At 57.8% G+C, this 15486-nt stretch overlaps 2 protein-coding genes across 2 annotated transcripts; both read left to right on the top strand.

Annotated features, from left to right (window-relative positions):
- The first annotated feature begins 1310 nt into the window (after positions 1–1310).
- POLR2G (RNA polymerase II subunit G) lies at positions 1311–5057 on the top strand. The gene is made up of 8 exons (XM_038411422.2): positions 1311–1527; positions 2092–2201; positions 2569–2728; positions 3630–3680; positions 3779–3844; positions 4114–4185; positions 4509–4542; positions 4838–5057. The coding sequence occupies exons 1-8, from the start codon at positions 1516–1518 to the stop codon at positions 4849–4851; spliced, it is 519 nt and encodes a 172-aa protein (XP_038267350.1). The 5' UTR covers positions 1311–1515; the 3' UTR covers positions 4852–5057.
- A 1104-nt stretch (positions 5058–6161) lies between these two features.
- On the top strand, positions 6162–13836 carry EEF1G (eukaryotic translation elongation factor 1 gamma). Its single transcript, XM_038411421.2, has 10 exons — positions 6162–6413; positions 7520–7678; positions 8355–8418; positions 8859–9001; positions 10304–10447; positions 10742–10871; positions 11361–11547; positions 12509–12681; positions 12823–12947; positions 13513–13836. Exons 1-10 carry the CDS (start codon positions 6399–6401, stop codon positions 13669–13671), a joined length of 1299 nt encoding a protein of 432 aa, XP_038267349.1. The 5' UTR covers positions 6162–6398; the 3' UTR covers positions 13672–13836.
- Positions 13837–15486: the final 1650 nt, after the last annotated feature.

Raw genomic sequence — 15486 nt, forward strand, 5'->3', positions numbered from 1 at the left:
AGCTGGGTGCCACAGCTGTGGCCATAGGGGCTAGAGGAACAAAGAGCCACAGCCACCTAAAGGCACTTAAATGCAAAATGTTTGAGTTTAGTCTGTTCCTTGATGACAGGGTCTTGGTCTCAGAGTGCCAAGGGCTGTAGACCTCCAAAGCTCTCACATCTCTTTGTGAGCTGATAGGGCTCAGAGATGGTTTCCTCTGGAGCAGGGGGATTGTGGCTCAGAGAGAGTCTCCCATGGGGTGGGGTAGGGCTCAGAGAGGGTCTCACCCCCCCCCTTTCCAGGGCTGCTGATCCATTTATTGTGTTGCTTACAATAGAGGATATTGCACTAGTTTTAGAGAAGTGGCTTAGGGGTCTGAGTGTGTGTGTTTTAATGTGGGGCAGGGTCCATATATGCATGTGTGGATCTGAGCATTGGGTGCTCTCAAACCAAGATGCTATGTATGTACAGGGAATTGGAAGTGGTGGTGGGGGTTCTGTGTAGAGTGGGGTGTGCTGGGGGAGGGGAGGGCAACAGAAACCTGTGACATACTGTGAGGGGCAGCCCCCTGAACTTGACTTCCAGGAGCCACAATCAGGAATTTGTTGCAGGGGTATCATGGCTCCCTTGGTGGGTGAATTTCAGGGAGATGAAGGGGGTGGCTCCCTGTGAGTGGAGATTCAGAGGGGTGAAGTCTTGTGGGGCAGTCCTGGTTAGAAACAGATTTTGGGGGTGGGGGTCTCAGACTGGGATTTGGGGGAGGAAGTGAGCTGTAGCTCACGAAAGCTTATGCTCTAATAAATTTGTTAGTCTCTAAGGTGCCACCGGTACTCCTTTTCTTTTTGCGAATACAGACTAACACGGCTGCTACTCTGAAACCAGGGCTCCCACAGGAGGCTTGGGGGGATGGCCTGGGCAGCGCTGGGGGCAGGCGGGAGCTGCTGACTCAGGGCTAGTGTACACTGGCAATGCTAAAGCATTGTGTGGTCGTGGCACAGCCTTGGGAGAGAGCTCTTAAAAAAACCCACCTTCACAAGGGGCAGAGCTACCTGGCACTGAAAGTTGCTGTGCTCCGGGGGGGTGTTTTTTCACACCCCTGAGCGAGAAAGTTGCTGCGCTGTAAATTGCCAGTGTAGACAAGCCCTCAGGTACGTGAGGCGGGCATGTCGCTTTCCAGAGTTTATTTTTGTACGTGACTGCCCAATAAACGGGATTTGGTATACTTCGCCTCCTGTCAATCAATGTGCGCCCCGCCTTTCGCGATGTCAATCAGGGTGTCCCGCCTACTGTCTCACCTGCCAGAGCCCGAGCTCCCCCTGGCGTCCTCTGGCCAACGCGGCAGCCGCTCGCTCCGCGGATGCCATGATACTATAGGCGCCGCCGTGACCGCAAGGAGCGCATGCGCACGGAACGCTGCCGGTTTGTTTCTTTGAGGGGCGGGGCTCCCGTGGAGCCGAGAGGAAGGAGCTCGGGGGGAGGGCGGGGAGCGGATTGTGGCGGGTTCCTGCCGGTCCTCGCTCCTGGCCCGCTTGGAAGATGTTTTATCACGTGAGTGACGGGACCCCCGCCGGGGTCAGCGGCCCCCCCCCCTTGACGGGGCCTGGACAACCTTCCCCGACCCCGGGAGTCAGTTGCCCCCGCTGGGGCCTGGACAACCCTCTCCCCGCCTCGCCCTCCCCTCCCTGGTTAGCTGCTTCCCCTGCCAGGGTCTGGATAACCCTCCCCCTGGCCTGGACAGCCTCCCCACCTCGTGGTCAGCTGTTCCCCCAGCTCTCTTTCCAGGAATCAGTTGCTCCTCGACCCCCCGTCCCAGAAGCACCGCCCTAGGTGCGTTAGCTGCCTTCTCCTGCGCCCCCAGGAGGCATTCTCCTCTCCCCCATCCAGAGCCCCAGCATGCACCATTCCCTGTGCCTCGGGGAACCTCCCCCCAAATCCAGGGGTCTCAGCAGCCACTGTTCCCTCTGACCCAGGGGGCACTAAGGCCCTGCCCCATCGTGCACTGTTCTGTCTGCCGTGAGGTGGGAGAGGAAGGGTCTGGCTGATGGTTGCATCCCTTCCCCTCTCGGTTGCAGGTCTCTCCTTTGCACCCTCACCCTTTTCCTGCTTCCATAGATCTCCCTGGAGCATGAGATCCTGCTGCATCCACGCTATTTCGGGCCCAATCTCCTCAACACTGTCAAGCAGAAGTTGTTCACGGAGGTGGAGGGGACCTGCACGGGCAAGTGAGTAGGGGCAAGAGAGTATGGAGAATAGGCCATTGTTGGGTTGGAGGGTGTGGCCAGTGGGGGGATAGGGATGGAGGTAACGGGGCTGGGGGTGATGGGAAAGTATGTGGAGGGAGTGGGAAGCAGTGGGGTTGTGGGAATGGAGGGAAGGGGTGGGAGATGCAGGGCAGGTGCAGATGCATGGAAGGAAGAAGTGGGAGTTGGAAAAGGAGGGGGATTGCTGTTTTGGAGGGACCCTAAGACTAGCCCCTGGGGGTGAGTGTGGGAAGCACCCTCTGTAACAGGACCCTGGATCCCTGCTCCTTCTCTGGCCCGTTTCCTCTGCTTTGGCACTCTCTAACAGCTGGTTCCCACTCTCCCGCAGATACGGCTTTGTCATTGCAGTCACCACCATTGACAACATTGGGGCAGGCGTCATCCAGCCGGGCCGTGGCTTCGTGCTCTACCCTGTCAAGTACAAGGCTATTGTTTTCCGGCCCTTCAAGGGGGAGGTGGTGGATGCCGTGGTGACGCAGGTCAACAAGGTAACACAGTGCTGCGGTTTGGGGAGTGTAAGCTCAGAAGGGACCATTACATCATCTCGTCTGCCCTCCTGTATAACACAGGCCATACAATCTCACCTGGATACCCCTGCATTGAATCCACTCGCTTGTGTCCTTCAGTGACTAAATTATTGCGAGCCCCAGGCAGAGAACAGGAGAGCCCGAGCAGCCACCAATGCCAGAAGGCCCTGCAGTGGCAGGGAATTGATTTGGCAAGATATGCCCAGATGATCCTAGCAAGCGACCCACACACCATGCTGCAAGGGAAGGCAAAAAGCTCTGAAGGTCCATGCCAATCTGACTGGCAGGAAGAAATTCCTTCCTGGCCCCCAGTCTGATGATATGAGCATGGTGCCCCAGCCAGGCATTTAGAAAGAGGATTCTCTGGACCACCTCAAAGCACTGGCCCGTTATGCCCTGTGACCCGTCTCCAGCAGTGCCTGATCTCTGATGCTTCACAGAAAGGTGCAGGGGGCCCACCCCCAACCCAGTCCAACCAGATTGTGCATTGGGAGGAAAATGTTCCTTCTTGACCCCTGCAGGTGACTGGTTGAAGATCTGAAGTACGAGATTATCGTCACTGTCATAATGCTAAGCTACAAGTGTTGTGGCCAATGCAAACAATCCTGTTCTCCTCAAGGCCCATGAAGGAAAGGGATGGACAGGGGGATTTGTGGAGCTAAGCCAGGGGGTGGGTCCCCTATGCTAAGGATCTAGGAGCCCCAGAGCCGATCAGGAAGGGATGTGCAAGGGCTGTTCTGCCTCTGACTGGGCTGTGAGCAGTGGGTGTCTTGGGGCTGGAGGTGGGTGTGGCTATTGGTGGGAGACTGGGATAACTCCCATGTTTATGTGCTAATGGAATCGCTGCTTCCACTTCCTACAGGTTGGGCTCTTCACCGAGATCGGGCCCATGTCCTGCTTCATATCTCGACATGTAAGCAGGGTGCTGGGGAGGGGGAGTTTGGGGAACAGGTTAGGGGTGGGGTGATATTTGGGGAACTCCTCCCTCACTGACTCCTGTTCTCTTCTCAGTCCATTCCCTCCGAGATGGAGTTTGACCCAAACTCCAACCCTCCCTGCTACAAGACAGTGGATGAGGTGAGTCCTGGGTGGATGGTGCTTTGCAGGGAGCTTGAGGTGTAATGGGGGTGGTGGAGATGTCTGGAGAGGGAGGGAGACCTAGCTGGGGGCAAGGGAGACTCCTGGAGCAGGCTTGTGGATGGTGGGGAAGAATTTTGCTTCTCTCCTATCAGACATACTTTATTTACTGGAGTTAAGTGCAACTCTGTGTTTAGCCTTTTCTGCTTCTATCTGAGAAAGGGAGGAAGCTCGTAAATGGGTCTCACTCTAGTGCTGCATGTCTCTAGGACATCGTGATCCAGCAGGATGATGAGATTCGGTTGAAAATCGTGGGGACCAGAGTGGATAAGAATGACATTGTGAGTCTTTGGTGCTTCCTTCAAATATGCTGTGTGTGCGCGCGCAGATCCCCAACTCTCAGCCATGAAGGGGCCGGAGCTCCTGGCTACTACAGCCCCAGCCTCTCCCAGCAAGGGGCGCTGTAGGGAGCAGGGCATGAGGGCTAGCTGTGGGGGAGCTCCCAACCACTCAGCCTGGGTGCTGTAAGGAGTGGGGCAGGAGGGCTGGCTCATTCATTCCCAGTCTCTCCCACAAGGGGGTGCTAGAACGCTGGGGGTGAGCAGGCAGGGGCAACTCTCACAGTCTCTTTGCAGCGGCACTAATATCTCTATTTGGTTTGCAGTTTGCCATCGGTTCCCTTATGGACGATTATCTGGGTGAGTGTTCTATCTAGCTTGGGGGGAGTAACCGGATGGGCTGGGTTGGCTGAGTTCACATTAGGCTTGGGTGGATCTTTTACTCCTGAACGTTTCTGCAGCATTCGCTCTTGCACTAGAAGTGAGTGCTCTCAGTCTCTGCCATAGGAGTGCTCCACATGTCCCTTGGGAGTGGTGTGGGTGACTCCCCTGGGGGCGGGGCTTAGGGAGAAGGAAAGGGGCTGAGCTGTACCTCCTGGAGGTCAGTGCTCTGGTTGCTCTTGGTTTCAACCTCCTCTCTCTGTTTCTCACTCAGGTCTTGTGAGCTGAAATACAAATCCATCCCTCTTGCTGCATGACTGGGCTCCAGTTGGGAAGCAATTGAGCTGCACCAAGGCCAGACCTGCTCCTTGCACCTACTGCTGTATTTATAGTGTACGGATCCACTCCCTTCCACTCAGCAGCTGGGAGTTGGGGGGTGGCTGATGGACCAGAGCTTCCTCCTTCACCTCCAATAAAAGTTCCTTTTGTTTTAATAAAGCAGCATTTTGCTCTCACCCTGCAAAGCAGGGCCAGTTGCTTTGGGTGGGGCTCATGGCTCCCTTTCCTGAGCATGAATGGGGCTGCCCTGCTCTCCAGCACTCTGGCTAGTTGGCATCTCAGCCTTACATGTGGGTAACAAGGGAGGCACAAGCATGCAGCTGTTTAGACTGTGCCATTGGACCTGTTGCACAGCTGCCAGTCTGTCTTTCCCAGAGAGCGTTGCTGGTGTTACTGTCTGTATTCTGGCTGTGCCCCTGGTGTGTCTAGGGCTGTATGCACACAGCCAGTCTCTGCCCCATCAGAGCTTATTCTCTAAAGGGCAAGGTGGACACACAGATACAGGCAGACTACTGAGCAGTGCTGGGGAGGGGATCTGGGCTGGGGTGTTCATAAGGCAGGGAAGCAGGGCTTCCCCTGAGTCAGTGTAGGGATCCTGGGTTGTGCACCCTGGCCTTGGCTGGCCCGAGTCCCACACACAGCGCACACCAACCTGCCCCAAAGACCACTCTGGTTGCTCTTTGCTGCTGGCCTTGTGTGCAGGGCTGGGGAGTCTGTGTGAAAAAGACAGAGGGAGATGGACAGGGTGCGGTAAGCTCTGCTTCCGAGCACAGTTGGCCAGGACCTTTGTCACTCATCCAGCAATCCCCTCTCCAGCCTCTGGCACTCTGGTCCTAGCCGGGGCTGCTGAGGAACTGATGCAGGAGCTCTGATGCCTGATTATGGTGTTTGGCCTGGAAGGGAGCAAGCTACGGTAGGAGCTGTGTACCATAGACATAGTAGGGCAAGGCAGTCCTGGTGCTGGGTAAGAGCCCCTATGGTCCAAAGCACGGTTCCAGAGCAAGCAGTGTATCACAGAGCCAGCAACCCTGGGCCCAACTGGGTCTCCCAACCCTGCCCCTCACCCTGGGCAGCCAGGTACTGCCAGCTGCCCCCTCTTTCCCCCTCCAGAGCTGGCCACCATGTGGCCCTTTATCACCCCAGGCTTGTGCACAAGCAGGAGCCCTGAGAATCCCGGGGCAAGTGAGGTGTTATCAATGGGGAGGGGGCTTGGGGTGCGTGGATTAAATGGGAGGGAGGAGCTGGGGAGCGCCCACGTGGTTGGAGTTTTAAATCCATTCTGTTCCCTCCCGTTGCACAGCTCCCTCTGCATGTGACCTAGAAGCGCCTCTCCTGTCGCGTCTCTAAAGCTCCGCCCCCTTGGTGACGCCCTATAAAGGCGCCGGGCAGACGTATGCCGTGCTGTGAGTGGGTGTGCGGCGTCTCGCTTTGCGGTTTTTTCCCTTTGCTTTACGGTGATCCCGCCCCGAGCTCCTCCCTTTTCTCTGCTCGCTAAGATGGCGGCGGCCGGGGTGAGTGCGTCGTCTCTGAGGGTCCCCTACCCCTCTCTAGGCAATCCGTCTCCATCTGTTTTTGGGGGGCTGGCCGGGGCCTGGGAGAATGGCAGGGCTGGGGCGGGGATGGGCTCGTCTGCCTGCGGGTGGTATTGCAGGGGGCTTGGCCCTGGAGGGGGACCCTGCGGGGGCTGACCTGGGGCAGGCCCCAAGGTGGGGGTGCGGGACTTAGCTGCGGCAGGAGAGCTGGGGCTGGCACTAGGGGGCTAGGGTGGGGGAATGGGGAGTATGCGGTTAGGGGAGATGGCCCCTAGGGGTTGATAGGAGGGGAGAAGGCAGCGGCAGGGGTGTATTTGAAGGCTCCCGCAGCTGGGAGGGGGCGTTGACTTTGTGCCTCTATGGTTGGAAGTACTGGGGTGGTGTCTCTGCCTTAGAGCTCGTATCTCTTGGGGAGGAGGTGGCTGCCCTAGTCTTAAGGTATTTGTGGCGAGGGAGAGTGTGGTGTTGATGTGGTAGGGGAGAGGAGTCTTTCTGAGTGTACAGGGGTACCGGGGGGAGACTTTTGCCGTGGATTCTGCTGTTCTTGCATGTCTCCTTTGATGGAGAGGTGCTATGGCCAAGGGTGGCAGGTGTTGGCTTAGGTGTCTAGTCAGTGGGATGGGGGCAATGGATGGGGGTTGGCCCAGGATGATGAGTTTGTATAGAGAGACAGGGCTTTCTGGTGCATGGCAAAGCTGGCAGCGAAGATGAGTGGATGGGGTTGTGGCTCAGAGTGCTTGGGTTTCTGATGGGATAGTGGTCTTTGTGCATGTATTGGGGACCCTGATGCAAAGGGGCCATTTGATCTGGGGTGCTGAGGATTTCTGTGAGTGAGGGGAAATCTGGGAGGTGGGTGGAAACAGGAGAGTGGCTGTGAGGGAGGGTGATGTCTCTGAACTGGTGAGGGGACTTGGGGTGGATGAAGGGAGTCACTGTCTGGTGAATGTGGGGAGCGGGTACCTGGGGTGACAATGGCAGATGAAGGGGCAGAGAAGAGACCAAGAAGTGGGGGGTGGACCAGAAGACAGATCTTGGTGATCTGCTACTGCATTTTTCATACCTTGTTCATTTTCTGTGTTCTTCAGACTCTCTATACCTACCCTGAGAACTGGCGGGCATTTAAAGCCCTCATTGCTGCCCAGTACAGTGGGGCTAAAATCAAGGTTCTCTCCGCCCCACCCCAGTTCCACTTCGGGCAAACGAACAAGACACCTGAGTTCCTGAAGAAATTCCCTGTTGGGAAGGTAACTGTGCTGCCTCATACTGAGTGAGGAGTATTGCTAGGGGTAGTGCCAGATTTCCAGTAATAGGTGTCCTCTGGGGTCACTTTATCCTTCTCATAGCCTCCATGTGCTGGATTGTTGGGGAGGCCTGGTCAGGCAGGGGGCAGACCAGCTGCAAACAGTGCTGCATTGCATCTCCTGATGTAGAAGGAAATGTTGGTAGCTAGAGTGTGGTGGAACTGCTCATGTCGCTTTATCCCTTGGCAACCCACAGGTGGCAGCTGTACACTGACTGCTCATGGTACTTAGGAGATGAGTTGTGGAGGGACAAGCCCTGAGCAGTCATGTCTTTCTTTCCAACCCGCCCCGCATGCTTCCCTTGCCTCAAGCCACTCCAGCCCTGAGAGTGGGGCATCTAATGGGGCAGGAACCAGCAGAGGGGCTTCCTTGGTACCTGCTGGAGGGCATGAATGCCTCCCTGTGACTCCATCTGAGAACTGCTGCTTTGAGGTGCTGGGTGTCAGCAGGGCCGAGATGCCCTTGGGGTGACCCATATGCTGGCCCTTGGGGGAGGGGAAACTGGCTGAGCTCTGAGGGCTGGTGAAGTTAGCCAGTGTGGCCGAGGTGGTGGGGTGCTGCACAGGCAGGTGAAAGCCTTGGTTGCTCAGTAAGGAATGCAATGGTGCTTGCTTTCTAGGTTCCTGCGTTTGAAGGGGCTGATGGATTCTGCGTGTTTGAGAGTAACGCCATCGCACATTACGGTAATGGCCAGGGGGCTGTCCCCAGCACCTGGGGGGAGAGGGGGACTTCATGGAAGAGCATACCCTGTGGAGCTTGTAGGTGGCAGTAAAGTTAGGGTGTCCCTGACCCCATCCAGCTGCTCCTGCCTCTGCTGCTGTCTGTGCTGGGCTCAGTGGAGTAAGCAGTGCGCTGGCCAGCTCCTTACTGTGTCCAGTGCACCCGCAGTTGGGTCAGTGCCTGTGGACTTGCTAGTCCTGTAGTGTCCTCGGGCTGGGCAGTTCTGTTTCCCTTCCCCTGATGGTAGCCTCACTCGTGGGCCAGGTAGTGCCGCTGCTGGGGCTGGGGGGAGAAGAGATGGTGTATCTGATTTGGGGGCGGTGTATGTCTTGGGTGGACATGTCTTGGCTGGGTGGGGTTGGTGTCTCTCCCCATCCCAGTGACCAGCTGGCTCTGGTTCCAGTCAGTAATGACGAGCTGCGGGGATCCACCAAGGAGACAGCCGCCCAGATCATCCAGTGGGTGAGCTTTGCTGACAGTGACATCGTCCCTCCTGCCAGCACCTGGGTCTTCCCTACGCTGGGCATCATGCACTACAACAAGCAGGTCAGTGGGGGTGGGGGGGCAGGTAGCTCCTGCTCTCCTCCAGTGAATGGTCACAGGACCAGGCCAGCTCCTTGCTGCCCCTGTGTACACATAGGAGAATTGGGGGTCCTGGAAGTTTCCACTCCTGATATTGCTGTTCAGTAACACCCCCTCCTGGAGAGTCAAAGGCTTAGATCTTGGCTGTGAGGCAGGGTCAGGATTTTAGGGGTGCGCGTTGCTGGCTGCATTACGGTAGCACTCGGTGACCTGTCTCACAAGGGGTGAGACAGATGAATGGGGCCACAGTCGGAGTCTGCCATCCCAGGATCTTTCCTAGGGCCAGGCAGTGAGAGCTTGGCCTGAAATCTCTGAGGAGAGGCTGCAGCTGTTGAAGTGTCCCTGCCCCCTGCCATCCACAACTAATGGAGAATGGACACTCCTTCCAGCTTGCTGGGTACTAAGCTCGTTGAAGGCCCAGAACCTCCAAGTCTGGGCTGCCATGGTGCAGTGAAGCTCCTGGCACGGCCTCCCTGACTCATGCAGATGGGCCTATGCCAAGGAGGAGCTCTCTGGGCTGCTTCTCCTCTGATAAGTGCCACTGGTGCCTCTACAGCTGGGAAGGCAAATAGCCTGCTCCAAGGTTGCAGTCTGTGAGGAGCTGCTGGCCCCCTCCCGTGAGGGTCAGGAAGCTGCTGCGAATACAGAGTTCCTGTGTGGTAGTCCAGTGAGACGGGCTTCTCTCTGCCCTGTTCTTGCAGGGACTGAGATGGATGAGGGGCAGGAATGGCAACACTGAGCTGATGAGCTTCCAGCTCCCCTCTCTCCCTGCTGGGATTCTGATTAGGAAACAGCCACAGGGCCAGGCTAGCCCTCAGGCTGCCTGTCTGGGACTTTCTCCTGCTTTGGGGCCCATTCCTGTCTTGGTGCCAAGCTTGGAAAGAAGCTGCAGCGTCTCCTGCCAGCTGGGAGTGGAGGAAGGAGGGCGATGCCAGTCGTTGCTAGCTTGTGCATCTCCTGCACCTCGGCGTGGGAGTTCACAGGCCTTGCAGGCCCCATGGGGTTGGGGGAAGGGATTTGCCTCATAGATAGAAAAGGACTTTTCTGAAATCAGTGGTTGAGCTGGGCTTAGAATCCAGGAGATTCGGCTCCTCTGCTCTAACCACTAGAGTGCACCTGGTCTGGTTTGGTTTCCTGGGAATGCTGAGGAGGGGAGGGTGTTAGGTGGTGGTGGCGGCAAAGCGGTTTCCTGTATGTGGTGGCACAATGTATGGCAGCTAAGTAAGCATCTGTCTCCTCCTTTTACCTGGTCTTTTTGATCTCCAGGCCACGGAGTATGCCAAGGAGGAGGTGAAGCGGGTCCTGGGTGTCCTGGACTCTCACCTGAAGACTCAGACCTTCCTGGTGGGGGAGCGCATCACGCTGGCTGACATCACTGTTGTGTGCACCCTCCTCTGGCTCTACAAGCAGGTGGGGGGGGGCTCTACTGCCTGAGGCTCCATGGCAGTGGCAGGAGGGTCTGGTTCTGGGCTGTAGCTTTGCTGAGAGTTCCTGCTGTCCTGGGGGCTGTAGCTGGAGTCCTGTGTGCAGGGTGAGGCTTTGAGGGGGCAAGGCTGGTCAGGGATTCCAGTGTAGCTTCAAAGGCTTGGGGAGTGGCTGCCTTGCCCCTGGGGCAGGGTTAGATGCCCAGGAAACCCTCTTCTGATCTCAATGTCCTGAGCCATGGCTGGCTTCAGTTGTGCTGATCTCTGACCTTCTCTCCAGGTGCTGGAACCGTCCTTCCGCCAGCCCTACAGCAACACCAACCGCTGGTTTGTGACTTGCATCAATCAGCCGCAGTTCAAGGCCGTGCTGGGAGAGGTGAAGCTATGTGAGAAGATGGCTCAGTTTGATGGTGAGTAGCTCCCCAGGCAGGGATCTGGCCCTCTGAGTCCCCTGGTGAGGCTGTCCTGGTGCCCCTTGTAATGGCAGGCCTTGTTGTTCTCTAGACTCTCTGCAGCAACTTATAGGGGGATCCTGCTTGCTAACTCTCTGGGGTGACTCTACTGGGATCTGTGTACCCTGATTTACTGGCCTCTTCCTTCTATTGGGTCTCCCAGGCTTCACTCTGCCCCAGATTTGGTTCTGAGGCTACTCCATCCTGGTTGGGGGAGGATGCAACCAGAGAAACTCTAGCAGGGAGCTGTGGCTGCTGTGATCAGGGTCTCCCTGGTTTGGGGCTAACAGTGGCTGGGTCAGGGCTTGAGTGGTTGGATTTGTGCCATTGCTAAGTTTCAAGGTGGTCTGCCAGGGCCACTGTGGTGCCTCCCCCCCCCCCCCCCCATGAGTGGGAGGGAGGGACCTGGCTGCCCCCACCATGGGCTCCTTCCTCCCCTTGATGCAGCCAAGAAGTTTGCTGAGAACCAGCCAAAGAAAGACATCCCCAAGAAAGAGAAGCCTGCCAAGGAGGAGAAGAAGCAGGAGAAGAAAGAGGAGAGGAAATCTGAGCCTGAGGAGGAGCTGGATGAGTGTGATCAGGCCCTGGCTGCTGAGCCGAAGTCCAAGGACCCCTTTGCTCACCTGCCCAAGAGGTGCTGATCTGTTCACTGGGCTGGGCCAGCCCTAGTTGGTGGAGCTCCTGCAGGGAAAGTGGAGAGAGGGGGCCGGATCCTGGCAGCTGCACGGCACTAGTCCCCCCTCATAGCAGCTGCCCCAAACTAATCGCGCTCCTCTCTGCTGCTGCTGATGGGCTGGGCCCTGGGAAGGGCCAGTTCCCATGCTCTGCTCCCTGTCTCGTCTGGCCTCTTCTGGGCAAGCTGCCACTGCTCTTGTTTTCACCAGACAGTGGGGACACAGCCAGCTCCTTCCTGCTGCTCCATGGGCCTCTGGATGGGAAAGGGCAGAGTGGCCTTTCCAGAGCAAACAGAGGAGTTAGTTTTGGGAGCCCAGTCCTGTCCCTCCCTGCCTCTGGAAGGGATGGCATTCCCTCTCCTCCCCACCCCTTGGCCTGAAGCAGAGGGAAGCAGCCTATTGGGAATCAGATTTCAGTCTAGGGTCCTTTTGCTTATGGCTTCTCTGCTGCCTTCCCTGGCCCCCAGGGGGCAGTGGCTGCATGCTGACAGGCAGAGCCTCAGCACTGCTGAGTTGAAGTCATCCCAGTCCCACGCCCTGCTGCATGCCTGGGATAGCTTCATGGGCTGCACTGCCTGGGCCCATAATCCCTGCTGGGATGGGGAACATGTGGCCAGAGGCATGGGAACTGGGGTCCTAGCCCAGAACCACTAGGTAGGCTGGGGCAGATGCTGTTACTGGGACAGTGCCCTCTGTCTTAGCCATGGGCACTCCGTCACGGACCTGGGTGGTGAGCTGTGCAGGTTCCTGACCTCCCCATCCCCCAACAGTCTGGCCCCACAGCCCAAACACCTGAGCAGGAGGAGGGGCCTTGAAGTCACTGCTGGACTGGCTCTGTCCCAGCTCCTGCCTATCTGGGAGGTGGCTGAGGTGAGGGCAGCTGCCCCCTGCCTGTCTCTGATGGAGCTACTCTGCCCCCAGCCCCTTTATCATGGACGAGTTCAAGCGGAAGTACTCCAACGAGGACACGCTGATGGTGGCACTGCCCTACTTCTGGGAGCACTTTGACAAGGACGGCTGGTCCATCTGGTACTCACAGTACCGCTTCCCTGAGGAGCTGAGCCAGACCTTCATGAGCTGCAACCTCATCACAGGTAAGAGCCCAGCAACCCTTCCCTTCCTGTCCAGAGCTTGCCCTGGCTCCCCGAACAGCACCTGGGGCTGGTCTGGGTCACAGAGGGTTCCTGCTTGGGGCGGGGCACAGCAGTGACTGCTCTCCCACCTCTTCCCACTAGGCATGTTCCAGCGCCTGGACAAACTGCGGAAGAACGCTTTTTCCAGTGTCATCCTCTTCGGCACCAACAACGACAGCACCATCTCCGGCATCTGGGTCTTCCGCGGCCAGGAGCTGGCCTTCCCGGTGAGTTTCTGTGTGGCCCATGGGTGTGCAGGGAGTCTGGCCATACCCACTAGGAGCAGGTACCCCTAGCTCTGTACTGCCACGCTGCAGGGTGGCTGTGTCTCGGGAGCCTACTGGCTCCCTGGCCTGGGAACAGTTAAATGTTTCTGGTTTGTTCCAGCTTGGGGCAGCCTGCTCCCTCAGGGTAGTCTGGCCATGCCCTGCTGCGAAGCTGCTCAGTGACAAGAGCAAAGGGGGGGTTCTCACCCAGCTCTGCTGATGACCCCCAGTGCTGACCCACAGCCCTCGGGGGTTGGCCAGGATCTGCTTGTGCTGGTGGGGGAGCTGGGTGGAAGCTGAGTGCAGAGGGAGCAACTGCTCCATGTGGGTAGGGAAGCATCCTATGAATGCTGGGTTGATGGGGAGGGGCCTGTAGCTGAGCAGGCCCTGCCCTATGAGGAGGACTCCATCTGCAGTGCTGGGAAAAGGAGGGACTAGGCTCAGCTCACGCTCTGGTGTCTGGGCCTGTTGGTGCAGTGACTGGAGTGTGGGGAGGCCCTGGGCTGATCCTCCCCTCTGTTCCCAGCTGAGCCCTGACTGGCAAGTGGATTATGAGTCCTATACCTGGAGGAAGATGGATGCAGACAGTGAGGAGTGCAAGACGCTGGTCAAGGAGTATTTCACGTGGGAAGGCGAATTCAAACACGTCGGCAAAGCCTTCAACCAGGGAAAGATCTTCAAATGAGGGTGCTGCCTTCCCACCAGCTGGGACAGCAGACTGGCCAGTGAGGGCCAACAGCCTCTGGGCGGCAGCCAGTGGGAGCATGGGCTGCTGGGAACTGTTCACCAGGGGCCAAACATCAGAAGCCTGGATCAGTGACACGAAAAATAAAAACCCCACATGCTGGTATCCTGTCTGGGGTCTGTCGTTCCTGGGCAGGGGCTTGTGGGGCAGCTGGGGGGCCTGATGGTGCTTCCTCAGGGTTTCTGGGACTGGCTGGGGGTGCAGGGACAGACACAGTGGGTTTCTGCTGGGGTGGACAGGAATTCTTGGCTGTCCCTAGCAAGGGTGCAGCTAGTGTGGGGCAGATCTGGACTCTTGCTGTGGGCCAGATGGGTGTCTTGGCTGGGGTATAGGGTGGAGGGGGAGGGCTGCTGTTCCTTGGCAGGGATGGGTGCCTCTGGGAGAATCCTCTCTTTAATTGTTTGGAGAGGTGGAGTTGCCAGGCCCCAAATAAATATTTAAGCTGGGAGGCAGGGCATGGGTCGCTGCAAGCCTCTGCCCTGGCCTTGCCCTCACCCTACTGGTGATAAGCTTATCAGTGCCAGAGGGCAGGGCTGGGCCCTGCACCCTGGTGGGTTACAGGTTGGGTGTACCACAGGAAATGGGTCCCAGCCATCCCCATGAGTAGCTTGTTGGCAGGGTGTGGGGGGGAGCCTCACCCTGGAACCCATCAAACAACTTGCTACGCTGTTCCCTCCCCCTCCGCGTGGGTTGCCTTAGGCCTGTGCCTAGCTCCCAGGCTATGGTGTCTGGCTGACCAACCAGCCTGCTCGCCCCACCCCTTTCTTAGCCTAGGATTGTGCAACCCTGGCTCAGCTAGTGCCCCACCCCTGGAAATACTGCAGGGTGGGAAGCAGATTCTGCTCCTTAACCTTTGGTGGGGTGGGGTGGGGTGGGCAGGGCTCCGAGAGGCTGTCAGCTTTCTTGTCTGTTGGTCAGTCACAACAGCTGGGGACCTGTGTCTTTCCCCTGCAGCTGCTTTCTGGAAGCGCCCTTCCCTCACCAGCATGGCAGGGACTACCAGCTGGCTCCTAGGAGTCTTCCCTAGGGTCTTGCCCTAACCTGCCCTGTTCCCTGTAGCCAGACAGCCAGTATCCCTGTTCCGGGGCCTGCTCCTCCTGTGCCTCCCCAGCTGGGAATCCTTAGCAGTTGAGTCCCCTGGCGCAGGCCTTTGTTCCTAGGGAGCAGTCCAAGTGCTTGACTCATGCCTGGGTGCTCTGCTGGCTGCAGAGAAATGGCTTATTCACACCCCTGGTATAACAAGCTTGTGCCTGGCTGGCAATCAGTGTGACTGGGGATCCCTGGGCATGGAGGAAGGCAGGGGCCAGCCCTGCACCACCCAGGACACACTGAACAGTATCTGAGCTGGGTGGACTTTGGAGTTTGAGCTGGGGCTGGAACCCCCAGGTGTGTGCCTACTCACACCGTGACTCAGTGAAGCCCCAAGTTAGGTGGGGAAGAGTCCAAACTGCTGCAGGGCTGGTGAATGGCAGGGCGAGGAGGTGTCTGCTGTGTCCCCATAGAACTGAGAATGGGGTCTCAGTGTCTGCTCATGGCGTCCTGGTGTGTGGGCAGGAGCCCCCTGCTGCTGAGGGCGGGGGCCCTGACTGCAGCTGCTAGCGAAGCTGCCCCACTTCTCCCTGCTCTGCTTTGTTGACCGCTCTGGTGCTGCACTGTGTGCTGGTTGGAGCTGGCAGCCTGTCTTCATGGACCGGCTGCCTCTCCGGCTCTTTCTGAGCTGCAGTTGTGGTGGGAGGCAGCACTGGGTTAATCGCA

Source organism: Dermochelys coriacea, chromosome 7, assembly GCF_009764565.3.
Source record: "Dermochelys coriacea isolate rDerCor1 chromosome 7, rDerCor1.pri.v4, whole genome shotgun sequence".
Taxonomy (NCBI): Eukaryota; Metazoa; Chordata; order Testudines; family Dermochelyidae; genus Dermochelys; species Dermochelys coriacea.

Bases quoted from the DNA above. Each gene is read 5' to 3' on its own strand.
- POLR2G (XM_038411422.2), top strand. The intron at 2,729-3,629 runs GTAACACAGTGC...CACTTCCTACAG, and splicing joins TGGTGACGCAGGTCAACAAG to GTTGGGCTCTTCACCGAGAT. The intron at 3,681-3,778 runs GTAAGCAGGGTG...TTCTCTTCTCAG, and splicing joins CCTGCTTCATATCTCGACAT to TCCATTCCCTCCGAGATGGA.
- EEF1G (XM_038411421.2), top strand. The intron at 11,548-12,508 runs GTGCTGATCTGT...CTCTGCCCCCAG, and splicing joins TTTGCTCACCTGCCCAAGAG to CCCCTTTATCATGGACGAGT. The intron at 12,682-12,822 runs GTAAGAGCCCAG...TCTTCCCACTAG, and splicing joins GAGCTGCAACCTCATCACAG to GCATGTTCCAGCGCCTGGAC.